The following is a 19817-nucleotide window of genomic DNA, read 5'->3' as shown; positions in this document are numbered from 1 at the left end:
ATAAATAAATAAATAGAATTAATCTGGAAAAAAACCACAGAAGAACAGATTGCTCCACAAACAGCAAAATTAGTGATGTCTAGTTTCATATGCATTTGGGTCACATCCCTACACCCCTCTTCAGGCCACAGTAATCCCAGGTATCCATCCTTCCGTGCTTTTCCTTTCTCCTCCCTCCCAGCCAATGCTGCAGCTTGGAACATGCCACTCAACCCCACAAGCCTCACAGAAAATCCCAAGCTTACCCTGAAACTTTTTCCTCAAAGGATACCTTCCTCTGAGTTCTGTCACTCAACAACAGCCAATTTTCATGAAGAACTTAAATTGCCTTTGAGCTTTCTACCGCCCATCCAATTTTTCTGACACTGAACAGTGGGCTGGAAGTGGGTCTGACAGGTAGATGGATGGAGTACACAACTGTTTAAATCTCATTTCCTTAGGAAAGCAGGCTTGAAATTCTGCAGCATGGAAGGAACTCTCTGTAGGAACCTCTAACTGGGACACAAAATAAGACAACTAGATAGATGGAAATTAAAGCTGTAAGAAAATTGTTTATTGTTCACACATAGAAATTGTTGCTCCAGCCGTCATAAAATGACAAACTTTACATTTTTTTTAAAACCAAGTTAATATATTACATATTAGCATACCTTCAGTCTTGAGAAACAATGAATTTTAGTGCAATGAGACTAAATAGAATAAATAAAGTATTACGATCTCAAGAGTAAGAATTCATACCATAAATACGTCTCTGCATACATGTCTTTATATGTCCTCTATTACCACAAACCAAAGAGTATCCAAACTCTTCAAAATAGTTAAACATCTCTTTTCCTCCTCAGCTTTTAGGAGACATTGCTTCATGGTTAAGAGTGTGTGCGCATGAGCACGTGTGTTTGTGTGTATACTTGTGTATATATGTAACGATCTTGGGAAGGGGCAGATCAAAAGAGAGTTTATTTGTGAATGATCGTAAGCCTTGTTCGTCATGCTGTGGGAGCCAATGACAAACTTTAAGTCCCATGTCTGCAAAAGTTCTGTTGTGCCTGCTCTGGAGTGCTCCTTCATTTGCCAAGGATTTTACAGCTGGAGTAGAATTTGGAGTGATATCATGGCACTCACGTGCTTAAATGCTATTTCACAGAAGGCTTTGATTATCAGGAGAGACTTTGAAATCAAACTCTGCATTCCGTGCATAGCCAGCTGAACTCCAGGGCAAAGTTATCACCATGACCTGTTGCTAAATACCTAGGGCTGCTGTGTTTTACAGCTGCTGAAGTTTTTATAACATGGAGCTTTGTTCCTGAGTTGCAGCAATGAAATATGAGGGTCAGTGATGCAAATGTTGTCATGGTCAGGAGTGAGGCAGATAGAGAAGGACACAATGTACAGCTAGTGACGGAAAGAACATTTTTGTTATCGGCAGACTGAAGAGTCAGAGAGAATCCCGGTGCTTCACTATTTGACACGAGTGCTCTGTTGTGAAGCACTCCCCTTGTCCTGAAGGCAAAAATCCAGTCCCACTTAAGCTTACTGTCATCCAGATGCTAAATCAATGTCAGACAAGTGCTAATTTTGTCAGGCTATTTAGGACTCAGCGTACTCCAGATGCTAGTTCAGCTTCATCTGGATACTAATCTTGACAGGGCACTGAGAATTCAGGAAGGAGCTGCTATTTTTCCAACTTCATACATATGTTCAGATGGGAAAACTAAATTGTAATTTGACTCTACAGGTGTGATGCATCTTTTAAGACTGAGAAATCATTACAATTACCTTAATTAAAAGGACTTCAGATACTTCAGAACATTGTTTCAGCTCTGAGGATGACAAAGAAGTAATATTTGGTAACCAACAATATACAAGGCAGCAGAAAGTTGCAGCAGAATGGTTATAGACATATTTTCTTTATCTTTTGACAGAATGAATAGAAAACACAGAGCATAAATGGTGTCTGTACTGTGCATGGGCTTATGAATGATCCGGTAAGTCTTAATTCACAGGTGGCATTAGAGAGAGTTCGTTTTTCTAATTCCTCATGAGAATGGTTAGGTAGAAGGCAGTAGTTTGTGGAATCACTTTTACAGAGTGACTGGGTCTTTGGCACTGTTGGGATTATTGCACACATTAGGATGTGTAACATTCATCTGTTTCAAGCAGTGATGCTCTTTAGGGATAGCTACAGCTAAGGCAGAAGTAATCTCAGATAATCTCACACATTTAAAAGAAATTTTTATGCAAATATCTAGTTATACTGTGCATGCATTTATTTGCATATATCAAATGGAGAATTAACAGTCCAAGTGCTTGTTTCGTGCAACTGAAAAGGTGTTCATGAGTGCAAGCAGATACACTTTCAGATCTTAAAACTCATATGCCCCCTAGAACTGGCTTGCAGTTCTTTGTGGTGAATTCTCCTGGTATTTACAGCTGTAAAGGCAGATCGTGGTTCTTTGCCCTTTAACAAAATTCTACAACCAGTATACAACTCCAGATATTTCCAAAACAAACAAAAAAACCACTTTGTTATGAAGGCTGGTTTCTATAGGCCTTGGTCATGCTAAACTGCCACTCCAGTTCTGCTTGTATATACTTACAAACAGGATGCTGAATGTTACTACACAATTTTAAATAAATGTTTTTCGTGAAGCCCGATTTAAATCTTTCCAAATGTATATTTTAAATAACAGATGAAAAGTAACAAATATCTCTTCACATATATTATTAGTTCATGGTTATGTGGTTTTATCCATCAATATGATGAATAAACACTTACTCCCTATAAAATTCCTCACTTTAATAATGCATCTAAATATATTTAATTCTAAAATCTGAAGCCTTTGTAACACTTCTTGAATATTGGAAGCCATTGTGTCATTCCCATCTCAGTGCAAAGCAGGCCAACCGGAATCCTCAAAAGTGCATCTTAAGTTCTTTCTCAATGTATTAAACCTAAGCTGTCCCTGAAAATAATCTTTGCTGAAAAGTCATAAAGCAAAATGCATCTGATTTCTTCCCTCCAGGGACTGATGAGTCAGCTTAGACATTCTGGGAAGATGAGTTCCCAGCCGTGCTGTTGTAACCTCTGGTGGGTGTCATGAGCAGACTACAGGCTGCCTGCGGTTCCATCTAGAATGATCTGAAAAAGAATTTTAAAAAGTCTTGCTTATTTGAGTGTATTCATGTTTTGAAACAACCAGCATTTCATAATACCAAAGCAGTAGGTTAAAGTTTGGATATGATCAGTTCCTGGTTTAGGTAAACATCTAGCTAGATAACACAGGATTATTCACAAATATTTGAGCATGTGAATAGTGAATGAAGCCTGTGACCCCCCATGTCAATAAAGACAAGCACATATGCACTAGGGATTCAGATGTCTAGATAGGACAATGCATCTGGGATGCGAATCACCTCGCTCTATACGGGGAACACTGTCTTAACACTTCATAATAGATGCTCAGTGAACTGTGAGAAATCCAACATATCTTCAAATAACTCATTGGTCATGATAAATTACCCGGGGGTGTTTTTGGTGCGTAATCTCTGTGGCTTTGGCTCACCTGCAGAAAGTAGATACAATGCCAGACACATTAATATCACTATCTCAGTATCTGCTTAAAAATTGCTGCTACCATCTGGCCACCACTAAATACTTACTAAAAGTTTTAAACCTCTTACAGGTGAAATGAAAAGCCTTGTGTTTCTCAGAATATTAGATCTAATTTCCCCCCCTTCTCTTTCCTGATATGTCAGCACCTAAAGCCAATCAGAGAGTTGTCTTTTCTTCTCTGCTTTAGAAGTCACTGATACCTGCTGGAAAGAATACAGAAACTTGGACTCCAACAAAGAAGTTAATTCTTAACTTTTCCTCAGCTTTAATCACTATCAGGCATGGGTGTTTGTTAGATTTATGATTTGGAATCCTTAACGATTGGTAAGAATTTAAATTAAATTGACAAGAAATGTCGAACAAAGATAGCAGTTTTTTCAGGAGTTCCTATGGTGTTGCTGAACAGCAGTTCCTTTAAGAACTTTAAAGAGTATCTTACTTAAAAATAAAAAAGGTCTCACAACATTTTACATCTTGATAAACACCAGCAGATGACAGAGTCCTAATGAGGCCAACATGGGAGTTACGTGTATAGTGGACTAGGAAACATCTCTGAAATAAAACAAAGGTTGCACTTCTGTGATACGATACTGTCCGGCTCTCAACACCAGTAGTCTCCAAAATCCATGCAATTCTTGGTGGACCCATACAGGACACACTGTCTCTTTGCACGCTAAGGTTTTCTCTTAAGGTCTATGACTATGTATGGAGACACTTCTTGTGACGTACCTAGTCCTAGACTCCAGCATCTTTGAATTCACCCTAATAGCTTCTAAAAGAAAATTCCATGCCAGGAAAGAGAGAACACCTCAATCAAAAGAGAGGATCCCTCAATCAGGATGAAGTTAGGAGAAGATTTGAGAGAGTTATTGGTGAGGTGCAGTATAAAAAATAATGCATAAAACATTTCTTTGACAGTGAAACTGTCATCCTTGTCCCTCACATGTACTTTTCCAGCTTCTCTGTTCCCCCTTGGGGATAAAAATAAACAAATTCCTGTAAAATCAGAGAAGGGAAAAGGATGGAAATCATCCTACCTATAGCCCCATGCTATTCTACTACTATGACTGACATTTCGTACTCCCCTGTGAAAGAAATGCCTTATGCCTCTAAGGAATAACAGTGCTTTCTAAATAGTAACGGGGTTACAACACTTTAAGGACCTTCTGGTATTTCTGATGACCATGATGGAAACAGCACCTGTTTCTAAATGTAAACAAAATGCATTCTTTTGGAGCAAGGACAGAATCTCCTTACGGCTATGAAGAAAACATGGTAAAATCTCTTAGAAGCGTCAGAAGCAAGGAGTAACATTTTTGGAGACATCTTAGTCACTTATGGGTCTAAGTAGTGACTTCAGATGACCTGCTACCAGTGGCCAGCTTAGGTGCTGGTGGTCCAACAGATCCATATTCTGGCAGGATGATGTTTTGAGCCTGACGTAGGTACTTGTTTGTTTGTACCGCCAGTGGAAAGAGATGGGCACCCTGCAAGAGTTGCACAGTGTCTACATTAAAGAACTGTCTATGCAATAACTGTATATGGAGTTTATGCATATTAGCAATGCAACACAGTACTCCCGTGTGCTGAATTTGTAACTGCCTGTAGTCAAGGTGCCTGAAAAACAGGAGCCAGAAGGCCCCGTCTGCACCCATACCTGACACCGCTCTGCCGACAGAGAGGAAAGCCCCAAACCCATGGTTAGCAAAGCAGGAGGAGGCAGTGGCAACTCTTTGACATTACGTTACTCGTTGCAGAACACGCCCCAGACACAGACCTGTAGGGTGCTAGGCGCTCTTTATCCACAGGGGTCAGCCACAACTCATTTGCCTCCCAGGAGGCCATGCTCCCTTACTAGGCTATTCTATATGCCTGGTTAAGGGGAATTATCTGTTCTGTTTGCTGAAGCACATTTACCACACAGCAAAGAAGGTAAGGTTTACAAGTCCAAGGAGTGGAAAACCGAAAGGGGAGAGTCATGCAACTGTCTGAGGCCAGTGGCATTTCCCTCAGCAGGGAGCACTCTTTGTCCAATCATTCACACATTGCCGTATCAGCATTTTTCATTGTTTTATTTGTTAAATTATTCAATTATTTGTTCAATAGTTGTTAAAAGGAAGAGTTTATAAGGACAGTATGTTACTCAGTTGAAAAGGGAAACTAATGCTATGAGCAACAACTCAAACATGCCTGCTGTAGTCCTTCTATTAGAAAATGGAACATAATTGGCAGCTCCTGTATCCGCTCTAGCAGTTTGGCACAAGCAAGTGAATTCGCCCCAGAAATGTGACTTGTCTTTTGCTAAGGTAGAAGAGCTTTTAAGTCTGACAGCTGTTTCTGCCTTGCTTTCTGCAAATGTGACCCCAGCCTCGTTGTGAGGTGTATTAACAGCTTCTAGAGTAGGATTAAGTCAGCAGCTTGCCCCTTGTTTTAGTTGCGTGCTTCACTTTCAGGAGCCTACATTTCTGTTACGTTGAAGAAAGCTGGCAAAACTGGTGTGTAAATCTTGACCTGAAAATTTCCTAGTGAGGTGGTTGTTACAGCTGATCAAGAATCAGTGTTTTAAATGAAGTTAACCACTGCATAATAAATATCTTGGTAAACATTTTACGCTTGAAGCCATTAGTAACTACCTAAGCGCTGATGGGAATAGACTCAACTTGCACTTACTCAAGTAACAACTAGTATCTCAATACATCTAGTAATTTCTACTTAAATATACTAAAGAAACCTTTAAGTAAAGCTTGACAATATTAGAATTTCTTAACCCTCAGCCTTTTGTCAAAAGAGTATTCCACTGCTATAAAGATGTGTAGATACTTTATCTGGCAAAACCTTGCATTTTAGCAGTAGTAAGTCAAAATACTAAAAGGAATTACCCTCTTCTACCTGAAAAGGGCTATCTGTAGCAGATGAAAGTTATAGTCAGCATGAAAAAAAAAAAAAAGTACACTATTCATTGCTTACAAGAAAATACCCTGAAAGGATACAGCATTCCCAGGAAAATTTCCGCTTACCAGATCCACTGCTGCTCACTGGAGTTATTTTTTCGTCATCTTCATCATCGGTATCACAGTTTAATGGCTGAAAAGCTATTTCTGACTCTGTGTCTACTTGATTAGCATCTGGCTCTTGCTCAGCAACGCTTCGCAATGCCACAAGGCGGTGATGTATTGCTGCATACAGGTATCCAGTGTCTTTTGAGCTTGCCTGCAGAACAAAAAATGCATGCAGTCCAAACTAACTGAGAAAAATCTCTATTTTTCACAGAGGAGCTGACTGAGAACTTTTCAAAAGTAATGAAAGACCTGTATTTTGTCTTTTTAATCAAAACAATCCGTTTAAGATTCACACTTAATAATTCATTTCAGAAAACAAATTTAAATGCAAATAATGTCACGTTTCTTTAAGTGGTCTGAGGTTTATAATATGTAGTTATTGATTATCTTCTCTATGGGTACAAGAAACACAAGCTTAAAAATTATTATTTCCCCTGAAGAATGGCTCAGTTTGTACTGAGTACTTGATATTCCAGACAATTCCTGAATATGATTCTAGAATTAAGAAAGCACTGAAATGTTAATATAGGTGTTGCATTTTGGTTTACAGAATAAATAAGAACTTTAAAACCTAACTACAAAAAATTGTTTATGATTATAAAATTTAAACCTTTGAGCAGCCATGTCCTGAGTACTGTGTTCCGTTCTGGTCATCACATCTCAAGGATATAGCAGAATTAAAGAAAGTAAAGAGAAGGGCACCAACAATGATCAAGGGTGTGGTACAAATCCTTATGAAGAATGGAGACTCTTTGGTCTGAAGAGGAGGAGGAGAAGGGGCTATAACTAAAGTTTTCAAAATTATAAAAGAGGTAGGTAAACTGAATATGGTACGGCTGTTCATCAGACCACACAATAAATGCACTACGGTATGCTTAATGAAAGCAAGCAGAGGATCAGTGTAAAAGAAAGTGCTTCTTCACAGAGTGAGTAAAAACTTCTAGAATTTGCTGCTTCAGGATAGAGTGGGGACAGACAGCATAAACTAAAAACAACAGGCCAAAAATATAGTAAGAAAAATTTAAAAAAGGAACTAGAAAAATTCAGGGACAATCAAATATAAAATAGACAGCAAAAGCAACAAGTAGGGGTGCATGCTCTCATATGCCTAATACAACACATGGACGCTGGGGGCTGATGAGGTGAACAGACCATACAAAGTGGCCACGCTTGCTTGTGCTTCCTAAGAGCGCTGCATTTGGGCACTGTCAGAAGTGCCAGTAGAGTACTTCTTATGTTCTTATGAAGCAAATAATCTAGCAGAGGGTAGAATGCATATGGTCTTCTGTAGCCCAATTCTCCACTTCTGTGCATCATGTGGAGTAATTTCTATCTGTATCACTTGGCCATAGGAAGAAATATATCTTGTTTGGACTGGAATGACGCATTTCAGTGTGTACAGGTGGAAAAGCACTGGTGAGGCTGCACCTCGAGTACTGTGTTCAGTTTTGGGCCCCTCACTCCAAGAAGGACATTGCGGTCCTGGAGCGTGTCCAGAGGAGGGCAACGAAGCTGGTGAAGGGTCTGGAGCACAAGTCTGGTGAGGAGCGGCTGAGGGAGCTGGGGTTGTTTAGTCTGGAGAAGAAGAGGCTGAGGGGAGACCTTATTGCTCTCTACAACTGCCTGACAGGAGGCTGTAGTGAGGTGGGGGTTGGTCTCTTCTCCCTAGTAACGAGTGATAGGACGAGAGGAAACGGCCTCAAGCTGCACCAGGGGAGGTTTAGGTTGGATATTAGAAAAAACTTCTTCACCGAAAGGGTGGTCAAGCATTGGACCAGGCTGCCCAGGGAAGTGGTTGAGTCTCCATCCCTGGAGGTATTTAAAAGAAGGGTAGACGTGGTGCTCGAGGACATGGTTTAGTGGTGGACTTGGCAGTGCCACGTTAACGGTTGGACTCGATGATCTTAAGGGTCTTTTCCAACCTTAATGATTCTATGATTCTATGAAAAGCTATGCGAATTGGGAAGCAACAGCAGATCAGGGTTGCCTTCTGTGCTACCCAAACTTGCAGCAGCAAACAATTCTCTCCTTACAGCCAGGCAAAGAAGCAAGCAATTCAGAGTTGTTCAGGTGTCTCAACTACAAACGCAATTCTCAGTGGACAAATCCGAGCTCTCAAGACAACACAGCTTTTCAGGAAATGTAGGGTCATAAATATGAAAAAGGCAGCTGTTCAGTCTGATCATTTCTATCTGTAGCTTTCTACTTATTCATTCAAAAGCCAGAGTTCCTCTGTCACTTTAACCTAATGTGAACTCCAATTTCTGCCAACAGGGGTAGACTCACCTCCATACATCCTCTGACTATTCATTTCTACCCTCTCCATTGTGCCAGTACCACCATTAGGGTGATCACAGGTGAATAAAATCAAGCTAAACAACTAACTTCCCAAAACCAAACAAAACCACCCAGATCAGTTCTCTGATCTGTCTCACTCATAGCTGTACAAATTCCAATGCCATCAAGAGTGAGGAGGGAAAAACAAGCATGAGGGGAGGGGGCAGGGTCAGCCCTCTGCGCAAACCTGGGTGAGTACCACCGGACCAACCTAATGGAGTCCTGTGGACTGCCTCCTTTGTAGTCGGCATCATATGACTCTTCTCCCTCACTCATGAGAAGCTCTTTGGATAATACCCCTGAACCAAATGTATCATTCATTCATGTGGCATGGGAAAAACAAATTTAAATGGCAGTTAAAAATATCTGGTGGCTTGGAGGAGTGGGCTGCACTGACTACTAGACCAGCCTGATTTACGTGCCAAGGCTTGGTGATGCCTGCTGGGTGTCTCACACATTGACCAATTTGCCTTCCACACTCAAAAGTCTCAGTGTTAGTTTGGCTGGATACCAGCTATAGGGATGGATACCAGCCACTTCAGTGACGACTGTAGAAGCAGCTTCCTGCAACCCTTGCCACATACATACGGCTGTAATGTGTCTTGGTTTCCTAATGCATGTCTTTTTTTACTGTCCAGAAGTGCCAGGACAGAATTTCAGGAATGTTTAGATCTACATATGCTAGAAAAACGGCAGCGCATCTGGAAATCCAGGACATTTCTAATTCTTACATGCAGAGCAGCTGTGCAGCACAGCCATAGTTAAGTCAATCACTGTTTGGAAGTGATAGATTTACAGCGCTTGCATATACAGTGCATGGTGCTTTGCTTGTGTATGACATGTGGCGCTTCCTGGCGGTGGTGATTTATTTTTCTTGCCCAGGAGGCTGAACCCTTCCCAGAAAGGTCTACTGGGGAAACCGGAGATATCCTTAAACTCACATGGATGCTCTCACTTCCCAGCCTAGGACATATGTGCTATTTATTTGCAAATAAGTCCACCACACTTCCATCCTCAACTTGTCAGCCCTTGCTAGAGGAAACCAGGATCCCCAAGACTATTGTCTTACATAAGGTGACATCACAAAATCTGTGTTCTCCTCAGCTGAGGAATGGAGGTCCTACAATGGATGGATTATTGCAAGCACTGTGTCGAGAACCATGGCAGAAAGCTGCTGCCTTGTACCAGAGTAACTTACGAATATGTAACTACCTGTGTAGAAATTCTTCCGTAAGAAAGAGTAATTGCTGCATATGACTCTGGAACGATATCCATTCCATTAGTGCTATGTGAAACAGAGCCTGGAAATGTCTGTCCTAAGGCCATATCCCATCTTCACACCTTTTTTTTTGAAATACCAAGGGCTAGCACTCCCAACTCATTTCATAATAAATGCCATGTAACAGCTAAGCTAAGCATAGCCTGACAGAGCATAAAAGGCGATTTGCTAAAACCAAAGCCTCAGCAAGTTTTCAGAATCCTAAATGAAATGGGGATTTGGGTGGGGTTTTTATCTCTTGCTTACCTGAATTAGAAATACTTGAACAGAGTGGTCCTCTTGGTCTGTTGCAGTGAAGCACAGGCTCTTTCTGTTTGCTCTTTCTACCACCATTTGATCCCAGAGTCGGGTGTTGAGAATCAGTCTCAAGCTGCCTTGATTTCGCATAACTAAAATAAGAAGGTTTATATGACAAGTCATTGGAACCATCTTCATTTTTACTGCAGCAGTTTTCTCTACCACTTGTATATAACTAATCTTTTCATGAATTATTCCACTTAATTTGGTCTAAAACTGGACATGGTGAGATTTTTTTTATTGTTATTATTTTCAGTGCCAAAATACATTATAGTTTCTTTCAATACATCTGGCATACAAAGCAAATAATCTTCAGAAACTGTGCAATACAGTACAAAAAATGACGGCAGAGTAAAAACAACATTCCAGAAATTACTTGAAACAGTGCTCCTGGAAAAGCAAAATCAACAAAGAGCAACTGTCAGACTGGTGACTGAGCTAAAGATACATTGCAGTAGAAACACACAGACCGTAACAACATATGCAAGCGTGAGTGTACAAACTGAGTGAAAAAAGCCCAGTGCCTCAGTCCGTAACGCAGCTAACTTTATCAGGCAATGTTAAAAATACTCCCAGCAACTTAACTTAAATAAAACTAGCTATTCAGTTTTAAATGTTCTGAGATAAACTTATTTTGGTCAGCAATAGTACAAGTTATTTAGTGTTTTGTCTATGTGTTACTTCGTTATTTAATTCTTACTTAGCCTTGACTGCAACATTCCACATTTATTGCTAGAAGTGTCATTAAGCCTCAGGGATCCTCTGCCTCTTTCAATCCAGGTTAAAGAAAGCTTATTAAATACAAAGAGCTTGCAGTTGATCTGAAAGAGAAATACATGATGGAAACTGCCAGCCAATGTTAATTTTACTGGTTCTAAAACTTTTATGTTTTTAAACCTTTTGATATGGCCTGTACACATGCATGTGGATGTATTAAAGAGATAGATATATAGATGTATCACCATTATTACTTAAAATGAAATGGCTCCCAGATCTGTGCTAAACTTTCTGGTTCAGCACGAATCCCAGTTTACTTTTTCAATTATTTCATCTTCATTAACTCTTCATCTGTGATATCCACTAACACAGCTGAATTTTTTGCAAGTGTTCTACAATCTTATACCCTCACTCATTAGAAACATTACGCAGCCCAGGACACCAGTACCACTACTAGGAGAGTACTACTGCAAAGCAAGTAAAACTTCCATGTTCTCACAAGACAGAAGATTTAATCAGTGATAAAATAATGTAACTTTCAATGTTAAGATTTTTAAAATCATATACATCATTGATATTTTCTGAGAAAATAACAGTTTGAAGATGAAGAATAGCAAGATACGTCCTGCTGGGCCAGAAAGATAATTGATATTTTAGATGAACTATAAAACTAATTACTTTGACAACACATTGCTTTTTTCCCAAAAAAGTTTTGTCATAAAAAAATCTTTACTCAAATCACTTCCAATTTTGACGTTTTAGTTACTGTTGGTATACTGTGTGGGTGCTTATAAAATACAGCTGTAGAATGAAGTTCCGAAGCAGTCACTTACTGAAAGGGACTATAAAATGAACAAATGTAATATAAAAAGAAAATATCAGCCTACAGAACAATGAGTTAGCAGAGGCATATCTTAAAAAAGTGAAAATTGAAAATATAAACTGAAGTTATTTTCAGATTGCTGCAATCCGTAATAGATGTAGATGTTCTTTTGAACAACAAAACTGCTCGCCATCAAGGCTTTATGAAATACACACCTGTAATACATTGTGTTCTGCTTCTTCTCCAGTTATAACTTCAACTTTATCTAACAGAATTTTCTCCACTGGCTTGGAAATACAAGCAGCTGCTGATTCATTAAGTGTTGCATTCCTCAACAAAACTGTTTCTGTAAGTGAAAAAAAAAAAAAAAGGAAATCCTTTCTGTACAGGGAGTATTTTCACGATAACAAAACTAGCACATAGGATGGCCTGTGACTTCAGTAATCCCTGTGGTGTCTGATATTATTTAGTGTTTAATAAGTTTTTGGCCAAAGCAGTAAATAGAAGAGAAAAGGGAAAAGGCTGGAATACTGCAAAATGTCTCACCTGTTTAGGCTCATTTTGAATTGAACAGGGCTCTCTGCAGTTGCAGAGGTTCACCCCAATGGACAACTTGCAGAAACAAGTCCTAAATAATTAGAAGTTGATTTTCCAAATGAAACTGGTCTGTCATATTGCTGTGCTTATTAATAAATAATGAAAGACATATGTCCCAATATTCATAATAGTAACATATATACAATGAATATTTGACAGGAACATGAAAGGACAAGATCTGAAAGGAACAACGTTGTTACAAAATTTTGTATATTTGCATAATCTATATACATTTTCCATAGGCTTTAATTTCTTTTTTTTTTTTTTTTTACTTGTAAGAATGTTCATACAAAATAAGAGGATCCAGTACCTCCATTAGTAAACAGGGGTACAAAGTTTGGCAAGAGGGCTCAAGATAGGGGCCTACTTAGGATTCCCTCACAACCTAAGTTTACATGGCTTGCCTAGTAGAAAAGCTCACACCAGAGTCACAAACAGCCCCTGAAATCTGTCTGTATGGAAGTTTCAGTCCTACAACTGGGATACAAATATGGCAAAGTAATTTCTATGAGCAGTCACAAAATACAAGCAGGCAACAGCTTAAAATTGTAGTTCAAAAATGTGGTGTAAAAGGCATTCACAAAGTTCACTGCATTTTTTTCAAATAATGAACAATAATAATCTATAATCTGTAAAACACTATCCTTTCTTGAGTAACTTAGATCATTCATTCTGAAATTAGTGCAGTTCAAATGTCATAAACCAAACTGTATCTGCTTTCTGAACACAGATTTTGACACATAGTGCAAGTGTACTAGTGACTGGACAGCTTGAGAATAGATGAAAAATATTGACCACGACTCATTTGACATCCTCTAAGATACAGCAAAACATATAATAATAAAGCTAACTGTACTTGTTTGCTGAGTGTGCTTACTTCTTTGTGGACTGACATGAAAAGATTCTGTGTACACAGATGTTATTTCTCCTTTGTATGAATCAGCTTCATTACACGGCTTGGGGTGCTTTTCAGGACTCTAGAAAAAAACAGGCGAAATAAGAATTCCTATTTCAATACAATGGCCATGTTACTTCATATCAAACAGAACATTGAATCATTTAATGCATGCTAGGCTGAAGATTAGCAATGGTAATATCTTAAGAGCAAAAACTGACCCAGATGATACAATTTCAGTCTCTAGTGGAAATAATTTTATTATTATAAAACCAGTACATCATTCTTCCACCAAGAAGAATAGCCTCGTTGTATGGATCCTGGACTAGGATTTAAATCCACTGAAAGACGTAGATATTTAAGTACCAGCTAATTTCCAGTTTAAGCACGTAAACCCCAGAAGAATAGTTTAAAATTCCCATACACCACAAAGTTAACCTCAGAGGAATTAAAAATTTCAATGGCCTTCAGTTTTTGCAGATAGAGTTTCTTAGGTAGGTCTAAATAAATGCTTCTGGCTCCCGAGAATGCTCAGTCGCTCAACTACCTTGTAACTAAACCCTGCTCAGAAGTCATAACCCAGACCTATGATTGCCAAGCTTTTTCACTGGCAGATATGCATACTGTTTTCATTCTACTTCTACTAGAAACTGAATTTCAATTCCATTTTAAGTGGTGCAGTCCTCAGGTTGGGAACCACCTTTTTGTCTGAGTTTCCTTCAGGACTTGATCCACTAAGCTGTCTCACAGCATGCACCATATAGTTTAACATGGGCACTATCTAGGATGGGTGTTCAGTTTTCCCTCATACTAATTTCTCCCATCTCTTAACAGTTACGATGGAAACTTAGAGCGGTGGGGAGCACATTCTTTTATCTTGTATTGCGGCTGTCCCACTTTACATGGAATATATAAAAAACCCTTTTTCAGGTCAAAAAATGAGCCAAAGAGAAGAAGTGCATACTGGTATGGGTTAGTAATTAAAGTACTTATCTAGGATGGGGAACACAGGGATGCCTACCCCTCCTACAGCTAATATTTAGATATTTTCTCCTCAACAGTCATTGGAATCATATTTACGCACATCTTTAGAAGAACAGGAGGGGCTAAAAAGAATCAATCTCTGAAAAAAATTATACTCATACGCCATGAACCCTGATAAAAAGTCTGCCAGCATTTACAGAGCTTACCAAAACTCTCTCAACCATGTTTTCTCCAAACACAAAATCAGAATTGCGGCTGTTCTGTACATTTCTGTCTTCAAACAACTGACTTCTGTGGGAACAAAATAACATAAGAATGTGATTTAGAACTATTTAGAACTTTGTAAAGAATATAAATAAGTTCATGCATTTACTTTACCACATCTTACATTAAAGACAAACAAAAAGTGACCACTTAAGTAATCAGACAAATTCTTTAAGAGAATCTGAGAATATTCTCAGCATAACATTTCACAAGAGGAACAGAGAGTATTACACTGTATTTCATTAAGATTATTGAGGATGTTTGTTAAAAGCAAAGAACAAGAAGCAAAACAATATGCCTCCTCCTCCTCAGGGAAGTATCTTACTCGAGAAACTTTAATAAGTTACATTTGTTTCCCTGTTTCCTTTCGCTCCACTGAAAGACTACCAACAATTAACAATTATCCCTTCATGTTGGTGCAGCTCTGGTACCCTTCAGAATAAGGTACTCCCCAGTGCGTTACAGGCACTCCTTGGTCATCCACCTGACGTCTTGGAAAGGCAGAGGAGAGGCAGTGTATTCTAATGCACACACTTTCAATTCACATAAATACTGCAAAAATGTAACGGCATGATAGCAGATGGCTTATGATGAGGTGTAACTAAAACAGGAAAGAAAGATCTTCTTTCCATTCTTCAATGACCTGTTCCATAGATAAGCTTAAAATAAGAATTGAGGAAAATGACATTCTTGCAATCCTTTGGCACTGGCCCACTATAGTTTGGGGAATACAGATTTGGGAGAAAATTTCATACAGTAGATAAATCACTTTACGTTTAGGATCTCGAGTGTGACTTGTTTTGGCAGAAGCTACATTAAAACAACACTTGTCCTTCTTTTCTGTCCCCTTTTCCATGTCTCAGGTTTTCCAGATAAGAAACATTAATTTTTTGCATTGCCACCCTGAGTTTAACTAGTCTCGGTTAGCCTCTTACCTCTCAAGACGTTTTAAGAGAAGGTGAATGCGTTTTTACGTAGTGACATAGTCACAACTTATAAAAAGTATATTACTTGTGGATTACATTCAAGAATATTCTAAAATAAGTAGAGTTGTGATTTGACCTGCTAATTACATAACCACTGTAAATTAACAGGATCCATTTTTTATAAAAGTCACTAGAAAAGTCCTTGTAAACTTCTTTGTGTAGAAGTTGTTCCTGCTGCTGTTTGGTTTTTTGGTTGTTTTTTTTTTCTTTTACAAAGGGGTTATAGGTTGTTCGTGCTTTGTGTAGAGAAGAATCACTGCATCTCTTGCTGGCAAAGGCAAAACCATCCAAGTTCTTGTCTCTTTCTATTCCACAGGGACGACTTGGCAGGAAGATGATCTGATGTTCTGTCACAAACTGCATACTTCAGCACCCCTTATCTGCTCTTCCAGATCATTTATCACCCTTGGGAGGGCTTAACGGCACATACGTCATGCAGAGGATATTCCTGTTAATAAGCTGGGTTTATTGCCAGAACTTTGATGATTGCCTCTAAAACTTAGTTTCTTTGTTCACAACTACAGTGTGCTTGAAATCTCTTCACATAGGATGAAGGAATTCCCAAGTAGAAGCTATCTCCATTTTACACTTAAGGAAAAAAATAGTCCTTAACATTCTCACACTTGATGTGTTGCTAAAACTAAGAGCGAACAATAAAGAGAAATCAGAAAATCTGTCTCCTTTCAGCCTTGAAGCCTTTCATACATGTTTTGGGCCATGAACAGGGAATTTGAAGTGTGTTTAAACTAATGAGTTTCTTATCCTTAAGAAAACTCCCCACTAAAATTCACTGAATTGTGATCAATTTCCATCCTGAAAGTTCATCTGCTACTTCTAGGCTGCTCCAGTAGCAACTTAGTAAGGATAGCACTCCAGAAGAGCTAAAAACCGGAAACTATAGCCTTGTCTCAAAGAAATAATGTGGGAAACAGATTTTTATTATTTTCAGCAATGTAAGGAAAAAGTAATCAGTGCAGGATCTTTCTTTTCCCAGACAGTTAATGAAGTGTCAGCCTCGAAGTCTTACTAAAACATCAATACGCTTATGTTGCTGCAGGACAAGAACAAAGTGTGCCAGGGATGACATTGCCATGGAGATGCAAAACAGAGGCACCAAATTCAGGGAATGACCAGTAACAAAGAAGAATGAGAGAAGGAGAAATGTGGGTAAGATACTGGAAAGGGACTATGGAAAGGGAGTAGATCCAGGTACTGTCCTTCTCAGAGTGTCCAGAAGGGTCTGAGTAACTGCCAGTTCCAGTGCTGGCCTTGAACCCTTGCAGTTTTCCAAGCAAATCCTTGTGCAAAGCTGAATACATGACCAGAAGCCTGCGTTTTCCCAGCATTGTATTTCTGTCACTTAGAACACAATCTCCTTTCCAAGCTTTTAATCAGACTTGAGAAACTGCAAATTTCTTCTTTTCCGTTCATTACTGCAGCCAGTTCAGGAAATGGAACTCTTGGTGGTTTCCTGGGACATGGACAGCTGCAGCAACTGCAGAGGGCTAACAAACCATTTTCATTCATCTCTATACAGATCCATATACAGAGAAGAAGAGGTGGAAGAGGAGGGAAGGTAAGAGGAACGTTTGCAGGCAGCAGGAATCCCTGCTGTTGAGTCTCTCTGCATCTTATTCTTTGTAGGTAAATGTCAATAGTTACACATTGATTGAAAATTAAAAACAAATCTAGAAAAATCTTGTCTTAGCAATAAGCAGGTCTGGCTGCAATGTTCACTATTGTTTAGCATGTATATGGAGTTTAATAAAGTTGTTTGCTTGAATACCTGTAATCAAGTTTTCTATGAGAAAACAGCTATGCCAAAAAGACTTTACTGAAGTATTTTAAAGCATCAGCCACTTAATACAGGTCAGAAGAGTGGCACTTACACCCCCCTGCAATCTCAGAAGAGCAGTAAGCACCTAGTTGTATTTAAATTAGTTTTCAACTTGTCAAATAAACCAACATTTACCACAATTGCAATATACAGAATTAATGAGTCACAAATACCCCAAGCAGATTAGCAATTCCTCTTTTAAAAAAGAAAAGAAAAAGAAATACCATAAGCACTTTTAAGTCTTGTAACTTGTCAGCACTGAAACACTGCATTGCATTTCTCTATCAATCTACTTCACAAGAGAAAGCCACTCACTTATCTTTTCCTAGATATTGTGCAGGTGGCAGAAGGTAGAGTATTAATACCAACTGATTTTGAAGTCAGTACCATCTTCCCTTTAGCTTTTCCAGTGTGTGCATTACCATCATTCCGAATCTGCTCCAAATCCAGCATGCTGTATGGCTCCATGTCGTCCTTACATGGCATCATCACAGCATTTTGATAGAAAAGGACAGGCTGGCTCTTCCAAAATCACAGTGAGCATCTGCCCTCTAATGATACTCTTCTTGTTGATAAGGATTAAGAATCTAAGTTGTCTGTGCATCTAAAAATCCCTTATCTCCTCAGAACCCTGGCACTGTGCACCCCAAACGTTGTGTGCAGGAACCTTTACCTGTGGCCCATCCAGCCCTGAAGAGGACTGGAATAGACTCCTCTGCAGTTAACATGTTCTCTGCCCTCTTTGCGCGGGAGGGGGAAAGGAGGCAACATCAAAAATCTCTTATCTGTGGCCCTAACAATTTTGAAATGTCATTCTCTCATCATAACTGATCACAGGTGTATTCCTGATGCTCACAACTTCCACGTAAATAACCCTCATCAACCATCAGAAAGCAGTATTAATATCCACAAGATATAACCTGCTGGCTAACAACAGAACCTAACATTCTCATGAGCCAGTCTCCAGAGAGAGGCAGTAGCCCACTTTTGCACCAGTATGAGCTCTTTCAGTCATATAGAGAGGCAAGGCCATGGGGCAACATCCTAGTCCAAGGAAGTCAGCTTCCTCATGCAGAAATTCCAAAGTCCGTGCTGGTCAACCCACGCCTGCACAAAGATGCCACCCTATCACAATCATCACAGCTAGCTGTTCAGGCCAGAAATTCTGGCCTGTGCACCGAAGTAGAGCATCAGTTGCAGCATTCACCTTGTCTTCCAAATCAGTCCTGTATGGTTTTCTTCATGTCTCCTGGGTCCAATATGCTGACATATTTTGGTAATTCTTGAATTTCTCTGCATCTATTTATGAGATGCAGCAGCTATGCAATCAGAAGAGAATTCTCCAAAGGGACACAAAGATGACTGTAAACATTCAAAACTGGGACATATTTTGAACTGCCAAAGGTGCATGAAATGGCAAACCAAAATAGTTTCTGGCTTAGGGGTGGCTAATGAGAAACAAACCGTCCCACAGAGATTAATTCCTGGCAGGAGTCCATTTCTTATGGCATACAGAGTTCATGTCAGTACCCACAAATCCTGGCACCACACACAAACACCAGTGGTAGGGATCTGGGGGTTCTGGTCGACGGCAAGTTGAACATGAGCCAACAGCGTGCCCTGGCAGCCAGGAGGGCCAACCGTGTCCTGGGGTGCATCAAGCACTGTATCGCTAGCTGGTCGAGGGAGGGGATTGTCACGCTCTGCTCTGCGCTGGTGTGGCCTCACCTTGAGTACTGTGTGCAGTTTTGGGCATCACAGTACAAAAAGGATATGAAGCTACGAGAGAGTGTCCAGAGGAGAGCCATGAAGATAATGAAGGGTTTAGAGGGGAAGCCGCATGAGGAGCGGCTGAAGTCACTTGGTCTGTTCAGCCAGGAGAAGAGGAGACTGAGAGGGGACCTCATCGCGGTCTGCAGCTTCCTCACAAGGGAAGGAAGAGGGGCAGGCGCTGATATCTTCTCCCTGGCAACCAGTGACAGGACCCGAGGGAACGGCAGGAAGATATGCCAGGGGAGGTGGAGGTTGGGCATTAGGAAAAGGTTCTGCACCCAGAGGGTGGTGAAGCACAGGAACAGGCTCCCCCGGGAGGTGGTCATGGCGCCAAGCCTGACAACATTCAAGAAGCA

The 19817-nt window shown here is 39.8% G+C and overlaps 1 protein-coding gene across 2 annotated transcripts in view; it reads right to left on the bottom strand.

Annotated features, from left to right (window-relative positions):
- Positions 1–535: 535 nt before the first annotated feature.
- RANBP3L (RAN binding protein 3 like) overlaps positions 536–19817 on the bottom strand; it is a 34123-nt gene continuing 14841 nt past the window's right edge. For both annotated transcript variants that reach the window (XM_087773304.1, XM_087773305.1), the window contains exons 9-15: positions 14808–14892; positions 13600–13699; positions 12341–12471; positions 11286–11406; positions 10535–10677; positions 6631–6823; positions 536–3139 (exon numbers count right to left, since the gene is read on the bottom strand). In XM_087773304.1, coding sequence (XP_087629430.1) covers positions 3096–3139; positions 6631–6823; positions 10535–10677; positions 11286–11406; positions 12341–12471; positions 13600–13699; positions 14808–14892 — 817 coding nt within the window. In that variant the 3' untranslated portion in view covers positions 536–3095. The remainder of the gene's footprint in view (positions 3140–6630; positions 6824–10534; positions 10678–11285; positions 11407–12340; positions 12472–13599; positions 13700–14807; positions 14893–19817) is intronic.

Source organism: Nipponia nippon, unplaced genomic scaffold (assembly GCF_047370975.1).
Source record: "Nipponia nippon isolate SJK-2023a ecotype South Korea unplaced genomic scaffold, ASM4737097v1 scaffold_39, whole genome shotgun sequence".
NCBI lineage: Eukaryota > Metazoa > Chordata > Aves > Pelecaniformes > Threskiornithidae > Nipponia > Nipponia nippon.
This window is presented reverse-complemented; position numbering and strand designations above follow the sequence as displayed.